The following is a 15,351-nucleotide window of genomic DNA, read 5'->3' as shown; positions in this document are numbered from 1 at the left end:
ATTAAAATTACTGACAAGTGAGTTGCATTGAATATCTTGTTACCATGGCACCTGTCAAAGGGTGGGATATATTAGGCAATAAGTAAACAGCTCATTCTTAAAGTTGATGAATCAAATTGTGATGGCTAGACAACTCGTTCAGAGTATCGAAAAAAATGACAGGTTTTGTTGGGTGTTCCTGGTGTGCAGTGGTTAGTACCTACAAAAGTGATCCAAGGAAGGACAACTATTGAACTGGCAACCAGGTCATGTGTGCCAAAGGCTCAGTGATGCATGTGGGGAGTGAAGGTTAGCCCATCTGGTCTGATCCCACAGAACAGCTACTGCAGCACCATTTGCTGAAAAAGTAAATGCCAGCTATGAGAGAAACAAACAGAACACACAGCGCAATGCAGATTGCTACATAGCCACAGACCAGACAGAGTGTCCATGGTGACTCCATTCACTACTGAAAGCACTTAGCATCTGAAATTGGACCGTGGGGATCAATGGAAGAAGGTGGCCTGGCCTGATGAATCACACACACACACACACACACACACATGCACACACGCACACACAGCCAGTGAACCATATGTAATGAGTAAATCATGTGTTTAGTGAACTTATAATGCTTTACAATAAATTAAGTAACTATTCAAGGGCAAATTATGAATGAATGTTCAATGATGGTTAATGCTTGTTACTTATAAAAGAACATGAAAATAAATGAGTTACTCCCATGCCAATTATAGCTACCACTGCCCGTTGATACATTTACATTTCTGGCATTTGACAGACACCCTTATCCAGAGCAACTTAGAATTTATCTCATTTTCTCAACTGAGCAATTGAGGGTTAAGGGCCTTGCTCAGGGGCCCAGCAGTGGCAGCTTGGTGGACCTGGGATTTGGACTCATAACATTCCAATCAGTAGTGATGTTGTTGCTTTTTTTTTTACAAGAAGTACATATGTTTAGAAGTTTTGCTTGGCTGTTACTATTTGACCCTGTCCAGTGTGTACCCTGTCTTGTGCCTCAAGTCTCCTGGGATAGACTCCAGGTTCCCTGTGACCCAGTAGGGTAAGCGGTGTAGAGAATGGATGGATGGATGGATGGATGGATGGACGGACAGATGGACGGACGGATGGACGGATGAGTGTTATTATTTAAGTAAATCATTTGGTTCATACCAGAAATTTGTGTTATCTGAAACTGACTAAAATATAAACAAATCATTCCTTCATGTCTTAATTCATTAGTAAAACCCACTTAAGAGAATCCATCCAAACATTTCTCTAAATTGTGTCTATGAGCCTGGCTGGCATATTCTCCTTTTTTTTTTGTTAGCTAAAAAATAAAGCACAGCTCCTACCATCAATCTTTGTTAAGCATATATGCTACCTCTGTCTTTATTTCCTAAAATAGACCACTGTTTGTCTTATCCCTACCTTTTGGTAACAGCTTGATTAGAAGATTCCTTAATTTACACGCAGTAGGCAACGGATGTGTTTTTGTGACATGACGAGAGACTGGATACGTGGTACTTGTGGGTGTGTGTTGGGACATCTTGTTAGTTTAAAGGGAAGGTCAACAACAATGTGTCCAAACAGCAGTGTGACATGTTTGTCCTTGCATAGGCCTTGAATCCTATGTGGATGCAAGATGATGGGCCTGATAAAAAAAAAATATAACACACACAATGTCCTACGGGAGGACACATCATTTCCTGTTTGATGGCTACAAAATGTAGTAAATATGTCACGTTCTGAATAGAATAGGATATCTTCTATATCTTTGTTTTTTTTAAGATCTAATATGTTGATGTCAGTTTGAAATAAATATTATGGTAGGTTTGGTCAGTGTTTTCTTGTTTTACATGAGGTGAATACATGTGAACTCTTAACTCTGAGGGTCATTTTCAGACAATTGTATATTGAGTATTTAATACCAGAATTCCATTTTTAGCCCTCAAATATAACTCCTAAAATTCAGAATTTAATACATGATGCAGTAAAATAGTGTCTCTAATGCACAATTTTTCATTTTTCAAAAAGTTTATTTGTTTTGCATAGAGGAGACACCATCTAAATTATTCATTTCCATTATTTTAAGAATCAATTAAAAACATTTTATGGATGAGTTGAACTGAAACCATAGTAAATGAGTGCTTGGTCAGCTTATCCTTTAAGAAAATTTGTGTTTTCTTTACAGGAAAGTGCATCAAATTAACAAAAATAGGCCTTTTTTATTACAAAATGGTTATTCAAAAGTGTAATAAAATAGATTCTTTCCCATGTACACACTGTAACAGTGGTGCAGTGATAAGTGTGATCATTACAAACAAAACATTTTTGCAGCAATATAACGGCACAACCATATTCCTGTTAGATCTTTTTCAATGCTTGCCATCGTCTTATTGATGTACCATTATATTTTCATTTTAAATCTCTTGCTTTTATGTTGCATCATATTACATTTGAAAGCAAAGATAAAAAAAAAAAAGAAAGAAAGAAAAGAAAATGATATTTCTTTCTTCAAACCATTTTCTTTTGGGTTTAATGGTAAGTGCTTGTGTTTGAAGGTGAGGATCTAGATGCCAGTGAAATACTAAGAAAAGGCTCGGAACATTGGATTTGCATAATCCGAATGGGGAGCCTTGTAAATCAACTTAAAAAGGTGTAAAACCTATTTGTGAATCCATGCAAATTTCCTCACACAAATATTGACATACCTTTTTGACTTTTGGGACCACAGAGAATAAACACTGTTGGAAAGCAATCATTTGCACAATGGGGAAATTATATTTGGATAGTTGTTTTGTGTGTTTGTGTGTGTGTGTGTGTGTGTGTGTTTGTGTGTGTGTGGTTCTGTGCAGTTAATTATCAAGTAGTTTTAATTTAACACTATGAGTCCTGGGGAAATAATATGAAAATTAAAAATTTGTAATTCTACTCGGGCAGTAATTGTACTTTTAATGTGGCAGCTCATGAAGATTAGGGTTGGGTCAGAGGTATAGTTTTTTTATGACTTCTTTCACTTTAATTTAAACAAAAAAATCACTCAGAATTCTGACAAATTATGGAGAGAATTGGTCTGAGATACGCTGCAGCTTCCCTATGGAACTGATTAGAGAGAGATATCTGACTGAGAGGTATCTGGAGCATCAGAAAAAGATAGGTAGACATCAGCAGATGGAAAACCCTTGCTGGAAGTCAAGATCAATAAACCACACAAATTTGATCAGAGTATTATCTATATAAAATATAAATATATGAAAATTCAAAATTCTAATTAGCAGGTTTACACCTACTATGGATTATACATTCACTTTAGATGTGAGGCTTTTGGTAATGTTTATCTGTTATGATTCTGAACTGAAAAACTGAACTTGTATTGAGAGTCTTAATATTTGCCTGTAATGACGGACATAACTTTCTCTTTCTTTAACTTTTTCTCCTATAGGTTTAAGGCAGATCCATGCTTTGTCTATCCAGGCGAACTATGAGTTGAGGATAGATCTGGAAGATTTTGAGAACAGTACAGCATTCGCCCAGTATGACATGTTTGGAGTTGGACTGTTCTCCGTAGACCCTGAGGATGATGGCTACCCACTGACCATCGGTGACTATACTGGCACTGCAGGTATGCATGAATTGTTGTGTACATATGATGATTCAAAAGTTCCATTGAATTAAAAAAAAAAAAAAAGGATAAACATGAGAGAGTTTGGGTGTTGTCTTTAGGCCACACTTTATAATGTAAAGTGTTGTTTTTTACAAGGAACAAAGTCGTCATGGCATTAACTTTCCTGTAATAAAAATGATTCACATAAAAACATAGCCAGATATGTAAAAGGCATAAAGCTATTGTATAATACCATTAAGCATAATTAGAGCCACCTTAAAAACAAGTCTGGAATAGTGGATAATTTCCTAGGTAGTAGACACATGAGGATACTTTCCCTACACACACTTTGAGGAGGTTGCTGACAGAAGCAAAGAGAAACCTTTCACGTAAGTGTAATAAAGCGCTTTTTCAGTTTGCAGACATAAAACTGGGGTGCGACATTTGAATTCAGCTGATGCAGTGGGATTTATTAGCCAAGCAGTGGTGACTTCTGGGAAGCTGAACTTTCATGATGATCCCAAGAAATCATGTGCTTATAAATTCATTTTTTCAGTATGTTACAAAGAATAGTCAACTCGGCTGTCATGAATCTCCCCCTCATGCCGAGCACTGTGAGCCAAGCTGTGCATCTATTTAAGCCCTCGTTTATTATAGTCGCCAAAATATATCCTCTATTTTGTCTGAATCACAATGTCAATAAGCCTTTTTGCTCCTTGTAACGAAGCCTGGTCTGTGTTAGTTAATCTAGAGTTTTCACCTAGTTTCTGAACCTGCCTTTGCCTCACCCTTGTAACCTTGTCTGCAACTCGTTTTCACAATAGCCTGTTTGTGACCTGTTCTCTATCTAGCCTTTTGAAAAAGATTCAGGGATCATGTCCTTAAATAAACATACAGAAAGTAAACCAAACAAAGACCTCCAAAAGACATATTTTGTTGGAAGAAACTGTCTAAATCAGGTTGTGTTTACATGACCTGGCATACAGTATCTTGATATCTTCATGGAGTCGGCACAATCACTTACAAGCTCTCGGGCAGCTTACATGAAATACGGACCATGCTATTTATTTATCATTACACCTTTCAGATTTGTCAGAAAATTCATCGGTGGTGTCGGAAGTACAACAAACGCTCATCTATCCATTCAGTCTCAATTTGCAAGGTAGAATAACACAGTGACAAAGCACTACATGAAAGAAAACATCACAAGCGTGAGTCAGTCAGTATCCTATCCTAACAAGACTTATCTTCTCCCTCCAAACCTTATCTTCTCACACCTTTTTAAAGAGCAAGCAAATCACAGAAAACCTTCTAAACACCTATATGATAGATCAGTTAATGTTCAGCAAAATGTGTCAAGGCACTTTGCGTTTTTGAATGTCACTGTTTAAAAGTATCGCCTCAGGTTTTTGTAGCAGCATATGTTTTATTATCTCAAGACATGAGGCTTGAATCTTTTGACTTGATTTGTGCAACAGTAGCTCACATATCTCAGCCCTACAACCTGCCTTCCTAGAGACGCTTTTGCCACCTGTCTTCCAGTTCCTAGTAATATAAGTGAATATAGAAATAAATACAAAAATAAATAAATAAATAAATAAAAAAAGAAAGAAAGACATGAGCAGATGCTGCCTTAGTTTTATTTAGAACCCTTTCAGAGCAAATTCAAATATTTTATTTGTTACATACACAATCATACACAGTTACAACATGTAGTGAAATGCTTTTTATGATTGTCCTTGATATAAAAAAATAGAGCTTATTAATACTAATGTAAAAGAATAAAAGATACCAATTAAAAATTAAATACAAATAAAACATAATAAAATAGAACATGTACGGCATTAGGGGAAACAATAGAGAAAATAAACAGATCAATTTTAGAAAAGCTGGTATCTGAATACAGTGATTACATTGATTTGATATCTATATAGTACAGTGATGTGGTTTGAATGGAACGAAGAATAAAAACATAGAAAGTTATAGCATGGTAAAGTGCAAAAAAGTGCATGTAGTGCAATTGTGCTACTGTGCAATTGTGCAAAAGTCTGCCTTTTGTGGTAGTGAGTGATAGAAGTCCAGAAAAAGTCCGGGCTCTAGGTGTTTTCTTGGTTGAGGGTCTGAATGGCCTGAGGGAAGAAGCTCCTCCTCATTCTCTCTGTGTTCGCCTTCAAAGAGCGGAAGTGCTTCACTGAACACAACAGAGAAAAGAGTCCATTGTTGGGATGGCTGAGGTCTTTCACTCTCTTCCTGGCTTTGGTCCAGCACTGCTTGCTGTAGATAGACTCCAGGTCAGGGAACTCAGTGTGGATGGTACACTTAGCTGATCGCATGTAGATAATTCTGTGAGATGTTTTGAAACTTGTAAAACAGTTCAAACTCTTGTCAAAATTTGTAAAAAAAGAAGAAAAAGATGATGATGATGATGATGATGATGATGATAAGGACTATCCAACTATCCAACTTGGATTCAAAGAACCCTACTGGATTCTTTTCAATGAACCATTCAAAATGGTTCTATTTAAATAACCAATTTGGGCTTCCATATAGAAAGCAAAATTTGGGTTCTATATAGAACCATTATTTTTAAGAGTGTAGTAATAATAGGATTATTACAGCTCCGGCAATAATATCAGGAACACAAATGCAAAAAATAAATAAATAAAAATAAACACAAAGACAAGTGGACAGTCCATGAGCTTTATGCAAAACTATAACAGATTAGTAATATTGGGTTTAAGAACTTGGTATCAAGACATCTGATTGAATGGCCTATTAAATGAAAGTGAGGCAGGTTGTAATATTATACGCCTAGACAGACTCATGAAGTGCCACTTTGCAGGCAGATCTGACTGATATCATGTATTCTCATTGTCCCTGACAGAAAAATACAGACTTTGCTATTCTAGGAGAAATCCTTTCTGCAATTACATCCTAAATCCAGAGGTGAGAGAGAGAGCATGGTTCAGATGCCTAGGGAAATGCTCGCAGAATCTATTTTAAGCTACACAAATTAGCTTTCATGGAAACCATCTCCACAGTCAACAGGGCAAAATATCTGGAAAAGGGATTTGTAACTCTTGAGAGAATTCTCTGGTTTTCTGTCAAGGGTCCTGCAGGTCTGCGGTGGATATGAAAAATCTATACACCCCTGGTAAAGTTTTTTATGATGTAGGTATGTTAAAAAAAAAATACAAAAATTACAGAATAACCTGGTCCAAGTGTGATTTAAATATCAGGTGATAAAAGAATTTATAAGCACGTACTAATTTGGCACATTTTGATTAGGAAATTTTATTCCAGTCCTGCTTGCTCCAGCTCTATCAAATTGCAAAGGAGATTTCATATGCACTGCCAGCTGCAAGTCACTCCACAGGTTTTTGATAGGATTTAGATCTGGACTTTGACTGGGCCACACCAAAACATCTTGATCTTCTTCTGAAGCCATTCCTTTCCTGATTTTGATTCGTGCTTTAGGCTGTTGTTCATGTTCAGCTGTCTAACAGAGGTCTGCTTAAATAGTCTGGTATTTGTAGCCATCAGTGATTTCCTCTATCTTGACTAGAGCCCATATCACAGCTAAACAGAAGCAATTCCATAGCATGATGCTGCCACCACCGTGCTTCACCATGGGTCTGGTGATCTTTGGGTGATAAGCTGTCACGTTTTTGCATCAAACTAATCTTTTAAAATTATGCCCATGAATTTCTAGCTTGGCCTCATCAGACCATACCCCATGGTTTGGCAAAATTTAGTCAGCCATGTTGTCACATGCAGGGAGTGACTAGTACTTGCCAGATATACCTGCAGCATGATCATTTTTCACTTCATCCTTGCCCTGTTCTTAGTAATGACAATGGCCTTCACAGCATTTCATGTTTTTAAAATTCTTTAGTGCCTCTTTTCTGATCAATATTTTTTGACACTGTGACCCTGTAAATGCATTCAGAGCTCTTTGAAAGCTGACCAGGGCTTCAGCAGTCAGATGAAAACAAGTAATTTGGTTTTAAACCAAGAAATTGCTTTTAAGAGAAACAGCTGATTTATCAGAATCACTGCACTGACAATAGGTGGATGATAATTGAACATGAATGTGAATGTGACTAGTTCGTTTTGCTATATCTCTTTAATAGTGGCTTTAGATCTGACATGATTTATCTTGGTTTAATTTTTTCACATCACAAATGTCTGCAATCCTAACAAGGGTTTGTAGATTTTTGTATGCACTGTAGACATACAGAAACACTTTCCAAGTATTGTCATTACTCCTTTGAAATTGAGTCACCACACATTACAACACAATTTGCTTGACATTTTGAAATAAGAGTCTGGAACTGTACATATGTGTTAGAAATTGGGAGCTGAGGCTAACAACCAAAACAGTCAAAAAGAAAAACCTAAAACATAAACTATTAATACAAGTAACTGCTGGCTACACAATCAAAGCTTCATTGTAAATATAAAAAAAATTGAATTTAGCAAATAAAACAAAATCTACCAAATCAACCCAGGAGAGCATCACTTTGCCTTAGGAACAACTGGCCCACCATGCTGGTTATTTAACTAATGCAGCCCTGAACACATCTGGATAGCGGTTTCTCCAAGGTAGTAGCAATGACTGGTTGCCCTTTTAATATGTAACATATACTGGGGCATAAATGTCAGACTTTCCTGCTGAGGGGCTTGATTCGGACCACTACTTATGGTGCATGTATATCCAACACACCACATTCATCCCATGTGGGAAACAAGCTTGAGAGAATAATTGGTGCTGAGTAAATTCTGTTAAAATGGCACTCTCAGAAGAGGTCATGATCACACAGCAGCCATGGCTATAATAAATGCCAGGTCCCTATTTGCCATAAATTCTTCAGCTCTTATGACCCAGAAAGCCAAAATTACTGCAGCAGCCCCTGGGATACTTTGATCACAAAGGCTTCAACGAAAGCCAGTGGAGGAAATTTTAGTGCCTGCTGCTGTTGTCTCGAAGCAGTAGGGTCAGATGTACAGCAGCAAACAAAGAGAAAGTGGCACAAAGAGGAACTTTTAAGAACATTTAAGGAATCAAGGGATAATCAGACAGTATCCAGGGCAAGTAAAGTAGTTTAATAAATGTCCAAGTGAAAAATCCAAATCAGCATGAGAATCAGTAGTCAGTAAACCGGCAGGCGATCGGAAAACCACACAACTTGGGTCAAACAAAACAAGAATTCGAGGTACTGAAAAAGGGTCAACCCGAAATATTTTAATACATACACATAAGTAAATATTCTTGCTGTATTCATGGACAGGCTCCAAAATGAGGTTTCAACTAATGTACCACTGCCTAGACCTTGGGATTCATCATGACCCAACTTCCCGACACCCCCCACCACCTGTAGCCTCCCCACAATAATGGCAGTGGGGTCACAAATTTTTACCAATCATTATTTATAATGTAGTTCTGTTTATTGGTCATATTATTATTATTATTATTTAATTAATTAATTTTTTTTATTATTATTATAGAAATTTAATTAGCTTTCATTTGGAGCTCCTCTTAAGCCCACTATAAACTAGACCATACCAGTGCTACCCCCAAAATACTGCCACGTTGCAAATAATGTTGTTTTGACCCATTAAAATGGCCACCACATTGTTTGACCTCTTGTATTTGTTTCCTCATTTTCAAAATGCTATTTTCAGATAATTCTTCCAGATCATAACCAAAGTCACACACATTATTATTCAGTGAGTCCGAAGGCATTTCCTTTCCTGCCTTGTTTGAGATCATTGATTTTCAAAACATCTTATTGAGATACATCATGCTCCAGTTCAGTTCATATTAAAGCAGCCTGTTTGCTCATCACATTGTGTGTGCTTGTGTTTGAGTGAGGAAAAGAAGACTAAGTCTAAGAATGTATAAGAAGGTCATTTGTGAGCTTTTGATAAATCCTTAACAAAGTGATCTATCCTTTTGTAAGCCCTGGAAGGATAAAATCTGTGGTTTTTGCTTCTCTCATCTCTGCCTCTGCATTTATATTATTGACTTGTCCAACATTAATTACTTTCAAATGGCTTTGGATACTTGGTTAAATCAATAAAGCAGAGGATGTACTGTATCTGTGTGGGTGAGGGATGTGTGTGTTTGTTTTGTGTGTGCATTTGGAGCATAAGACAGATGAACATCCTGTCTGTTTTTTGTTTTTCTCACATCTTGTTTTACCCTCATTCTTATTTCCTCTCTCTGTGTTATGCCACTCAGGTGACTCCTTGCTGAAACACAACGGTATGAAGTTTACAACCAAAGACCGTGACAACGATCACTCGGAGAACAACTGCGCGTCATTTTATCACGGCGCATGGTGGTATAACAGCTGCCACATGTCCAACTTGAACGGACAATACTTGCACGGCACACACACCTCTTACGCTGACGGAATCGAGTGGTCGTCCTGGACCGGCTGGCAGTATTCACTCAAATTCACTGAAATGAAGATACGACCCACACATGAGGAAAGGGAGAGCAAGTGATCTGATCAAAAACAACTCTGGAAATTGAAGGGAAAATATTGGAGAACATAATACTAAAAAAAATAAACATATAATGCATAAAAAATGTATAAGACACTGAAATTAACTCATTGCTGACTGTGATTGTGACAAGGAGAGATCCTTTTGGTCACATTTGTTTTTTGTTTGGTTTTGTTGCCTCATTTGAAGAGAAATCCCAGTTCAAGTGTATTGTAAACTCCACTAGATTGACTGGTGAAAGCATCTAGATAATTCAGGAAGTGGGCAGTGAACCTTAAGAAAAATATTCTGTAGTAATTTTAACTTTATTTTTTTTCATTATAATTTTTTCATCAGTATACCATCTTTTCCAGTGAGGGGAAAGTGTTTTGGTTTTTCCTTATAAGAAAGCATTACTTATTAATCTGGAAAAAAAAGGAATGTCAAGAAGAGTGTGGGTATTTGTTAAAAAATGATTATTAGTGGATATATATGTGTACAAAGGGAGATTTGGGGATGGTTGAGAGTTTATTAGAGCAGATTGAGGTATTCGTTTTGGCAGGACATTATTGAATATGTTTGCTTATGACTATTACTTACTGATCATGAGCCACTTTTCCACCTTCTTTCCTCACAGATGGTGTGTGTGTGAGTCTGTGTGTGTGTGTGTGTGTGTGTTGTCAGAAAGGGGAGTCAGAGAAGTAAAAGCAAGCACAATTAACAAAAGAAAATCTCAAATAACATCAGCGTGCTAATTCTGCTTTAGCTCACTTTATCTGTCATATAGACTCTTCATCAACCTGATATTGTTTTTAATGCCCATCACAATTTTTCTGTCATGTGAGTATCCACTTATTGCACAAGAGAAACGAAGACCAGGAATGCAGAGATTAATAACATCATAACTGGCTAGTTACTACCAGTGGAACATGCTAGCTTTGTAAGGCTTGCTAACTAAGTAGTGGGTGAATAGAATGAAGTTCAGCATATATTTTTTAAATTGATTGTTTTTATGCATCCTTTTACACATGCTGTTCATTACTGTGCAAAAGTCTTATTCAACATATAAAAAAACAAACTATACTAATAGGGCTTTTCACACTGTGCTTAACCCCAGGTTATCATTGTTCTAAACACCAATAAAAAACGTTTCACACTGTAATTTAGAAGCTGAGTTATAGCACTGCTTTTTACCGAAGGTTATGAAACCCCACAATATGGTGCCAAATGTGTACAGTGTGAAATGGTGCAGTGTTAAAATGTTACAGATTGATGCTTAGCAACAGATATTTCAAAATACGTGCCTCATAACACGTGCTTTGTTCTGTCATAGGTACAGAAACCTAACGTGTTGTGTAAGCAGTAAAGGGGGGGAAGAGTTAAGTCTCAATGCTGGTCCCAAGCACGGATAAAAATGTAAGGGTTGTGACAAGACGGGCATCCGGCGTAAAACTGGTGCCGGATCAGCTGATCAGCTAAAAACAGCGGACCCTGCCATTGTGCGGGACAAGTGATAGAACTGAGGGGCATGAAGCCTTTATTATTGCCACACATACATTACAGCACAGTGGAATTCTTTTCTTCGCATATCCTAGCTGAGGAAGTTGGGGTCAGGGCGCAAGGGCAGCTATGATACAGCGGCCCTGGAGCTGAGAGGGTTAAGGGCCTTGCTCACCTGCCCAACAGTGGAGTTTGGTGGTGCTGGGGCTTGAATCCTGACATCCTCCGATCAACAACCCAGAGCCTTAACTACTTGAGCCACTATTGCAAAAAAAAAAAAAAAATCAGATAAGTCTCTTTAGGAAAATCTGAATGGCAGTCAGAAATAATAATAAGAGTGTTTGAGAAAAAAAAACCTGAAAAATCAGCAAAAGTTTGATATCAATGATTGGCAGGTCAACTACATGACAAACTTAAAAAGACCAAGATGTGAAATATAACAATACATGGTAAGGTGCAGAACGGCAGACCCAAACATTTTTCAGCTTGTGCGAGCCACACAGTCACTGTATTTGTCCAATCATGTTTGTTGACTTGGCATATATTTAAATATGAAGGTTAACCTGGGTAAAGTATGAACAGTGAGAAATATCCATCACGATAACCCAGGATTCTGTTTACCCAGAGTTTACAGTGCTGTAGGGGAAGTGTGAAAAGCTCTATATTGTGGTAGACATTTATGTTCTGCATTATTTGTTTTGTAAAGAATAAAGTATCTACTAATATTTTTGTTAATTATACAACCAGTCAATGTGTCCAGTCACTGACACTCAGTGTGTCTGGAAAGAACTGTGGCAGATTCTCCAAGATGCTTAGAAAAACTTGCCCGATAATGTCCTATTTAAAGCTGCGCAAGATATATACTGATACATCTGAAGCACGTTTAAAGCCAGTGGATCACATCAGATTTTGCCTTTATATAGTTTAGCGCTGTCTGCTGCTGTTTACAGTAGCTGTAATGTACTGTAGAAAATGTTTGTCACTACTTTTTAGCAGTTCTTTACCTGCACCTAAGACTTTTGTACAGTACTGTGGATAGCTTCCTCTGCTCTTTTCTTAAACTTTTTTTTTTACTGTTTAGAAAAGGAAATTGCGTCAGATTTTAATTCCTTTAGGGAATTCTATACTCATGCTGACTCAATCCCCTGAGGTGCTTATTTAAGACTTTTCACTTCAGCTAATAACGTATTGTTAAGATCACAATGCACCACAGAGACATGGTGAGGGGGGGGTTTGGGGGGGCTGTACTAGAATCTGGGACTATTTCAAGTTGATTTGTGAGTCTCCTCTCCACCCCTCTGTCTCTCTCTCTGTTTCTCTCTCTATCTCTCTCTCTGTCTGTCTCTCTATCTCTCTCTCTGTCTCTCTATCTCTCTCTCTGTCTGTCTGTCTCTCTCTCTATCTATCTCTCTGTCTGCCCCCCTCTCTGTCTCACTCTCTCTATCTCTCTGTCTCTCTCTCTCTCTCTCCTTTTTTCTGTATGTCTTCTGCAACATGTCTTCTTATCCACCCTCGCTCAAGTATATCAATTATTTACTCTACATTTTTACTCACAGTATAAATCTGTGTCTGGTCAAAAAGAAAAAAGCATTGCAGTATCCCTCAATTTATAGCTCAAACACAATGAAGCCAAAATCAGGACTGTAAATCCTGTAAAAGTGAAATTAACTGAAACACTTTAGTTTTTTTTTTCTGATGTTTGTTTGTTTGTTTGTTAGTATTTAGCAATTAATTTGAAAGTAACTGCTAAAGTATTTTTTTTGATTACAACAACCTATACAAAAAAACTACAAAAATCCAGCATGTTAAATACACATAATAAAAAAAAGTGCTAATTTTTGAGTAGGTTGGTTGTAATAAAAAAACTGAGCTTTTTGAAACCTACTCATAAAATATAACACATTAAATACATATTTTAAAAAAGACATGTTTTTTTGTTATATTTTGTTTTGTTTTTTATGAATTATCGTCATTTTTATTTATTCTTTATTTTATTTTTTATACCAAATTAAAAATCATGTTCATTCACAAGAACAAGTCAGTGTTGTTCAATTGTCAGAACAGTGACCTAACTAAAACATGGCTTTTTATATCAACTAAAATCTGAAACATTTTTGGAACATTGCAGTGTCCTACATTTCCATATAAGAACATGTTTCACATTGCATACGGCTTACGATAGCTATCCATCTTGTGCGTCAGTACAGTGAGAGCTGAAAAAAAGGTGTCCTGTTCCCTGTAGCTTTGTAAGCTCAGTCTTGTAGCTAACCAGTCAATCATTGAAATTGATGTCTGGGATGATGAAATGACAAAGTAGAGCGAAATCCTTTCACGCTGATTTAAGGTCGATTGTGGGTCCTGAAGCAAGTTTTTTCTGTAATGTACTGAGAGCTTTATCGTGTAGATTTTCTGTACATTGTGTTTTAGCAGGTTTTGATGCATGTAAAATGTTTTTTTGTATATACACAAGCACAAAGAGCACAGTGATTTTGATGAACATTTAATAGAAAAATTTATACTCTCATATTCTGTCGCTTCGTGTGAGATGTGAGACGTGCTGGGATTGTGATGGGATTGAAAGATTAAGACTATTTGGGACCAAAGGAAGGAGTTGGAGCATCAGAGACATTCAGAAACACACCAATGTTCCCCAAACCATATTTCACCAGTTTGTGTTATTTTTTTTATTTTTTTTTCTTGATTAAAGTGATTTAAGGTGACAAAGGAGGCTATCACAAGAGACTCTAAAATCCTTAAGAAAAAATGATTTATTTCTGTTCGATGCCTTTGTCTCCATGCTGCTGAGGCTGCAAAAGCCTCTCTCTCTCTCTCTCTCTCTCTCTCTCTCTGTAGGGCTCCATTAATTGTTTTTCTTTGTGTAATCACTGGTTTCAAAGCCACCTCTCTTGTCCAAGATCATTTGTCAATTAAGTTTGTCAGACTCTGTGGCACAAAATAGTTTTATGGTGCAAAAAAAGAAGAAAGAGTGAACTGGGAACTTTTATGTGTGTGTGTGTGAGAGAGAGAGAGAGAGAGAGAGAGAGAGAGAGAGAGAGAGAGAGAGAGAGACTGAATAAATGAGTTGGTGAGAATCAAAACTATGTGTAAAGGTAAGTTGGTGTTTTCTGTGAATGACATTGGCCCTATATGATGTTTGAAGAATTTCAATAAATGAATAAATCTCAATAAACGAACTATATTGTCAGAGAAGAACCGGGGTATATGGTGTAAATCTTTAAGAGAAACTGTTGAGAGTTTTCAGTCCATTCTGTGTTTGCTTGCAACCAAACAATAAAGGAAGTGCTTTTATAATGAAGCAGTAAGAGGTTACTTGTTACAATCTGTTGTACATTACCCCAGAGGCTGCAGGTTTGGTAGTGGAAGTAAAACGTACAGAAGGATTAGCATTCCACTGGATTCTATTCTAGCTAGGTACTACAGTGTCAGAAAGTTCACATTCTCTTTTCTACTGAATATTCTTCAGGGTTTTTTACACTTCTAGTAGTTAATCCTGGGTAATAGTAAACCTCTGGTAATGGAGTTTCACACTCCTCATAATTTACCAGAGGTTTAACAATTAATCCTAATCCTAAGCATATTCATAATCTGTATATTTGCCATGTCAACAACCGTGATTGGATAAATACGACACATGCCCAGTTTAAAATAACGTCCTGAGAAAGAAAAGGTCTTCTGTTTTACACCTGAGCAGGTATTGTAATCTTGCACAGCTTTGTCATGTAGTCGACCAGGTG

General features: G+C 37.0%; 1 protein-coding gene across 2 annotated transcripts in view; it reads left to right on the top strand.

Moving 5' to 3' along the window:
* The window catches only part of fibcd1b (fibrinogen C domain containing 1b), a 113,865-nt gene extending 98,974 nt beyond the window's left edge, over positions 1–14,891 (top strand). For both annotated transcript variants that reach the window (XM_058382472.1, XM_058382471.1), the window contains 2 exons: positions 3,443–3,622; positions 9,849–14,891. In XM_058382472.1, coding sequence (XP_058238455.1) covers positions 3,443–3,622; positions 9,849–10,117 — 449 coding nt within the window. In that variant the 3' untranslated portion in view covers positions 10,118–14,891. The remainder of the gene's footprint in view (positions 1–3,442; positions 3,623–9,848) is intronic.
* The last annotated feature ends 460 nt before the right edge of the window (positions 14,892–15,351 follow it).

This window comes from Hemibagrus wyckioides, linkage group LG28, assembly GCF_019097595.1.
Source record: "Hemibagrus wyckioides isolate EC202008001 linkage group LG28, SWU_Hwy_1.0, whole genome shotgun sequence".
Classification (NCBI taxonomy): Eukaryota; Metazoa; Chordata; class Actinopteri; order Siluriformes; family Bagridae; genus Hemibagrus; species Hemibagrus wyckioides.
Note: the sequence above shows the minus strand (reverse complement) of the source record. Positions and strands in the feature narration are given on the sequence as shown.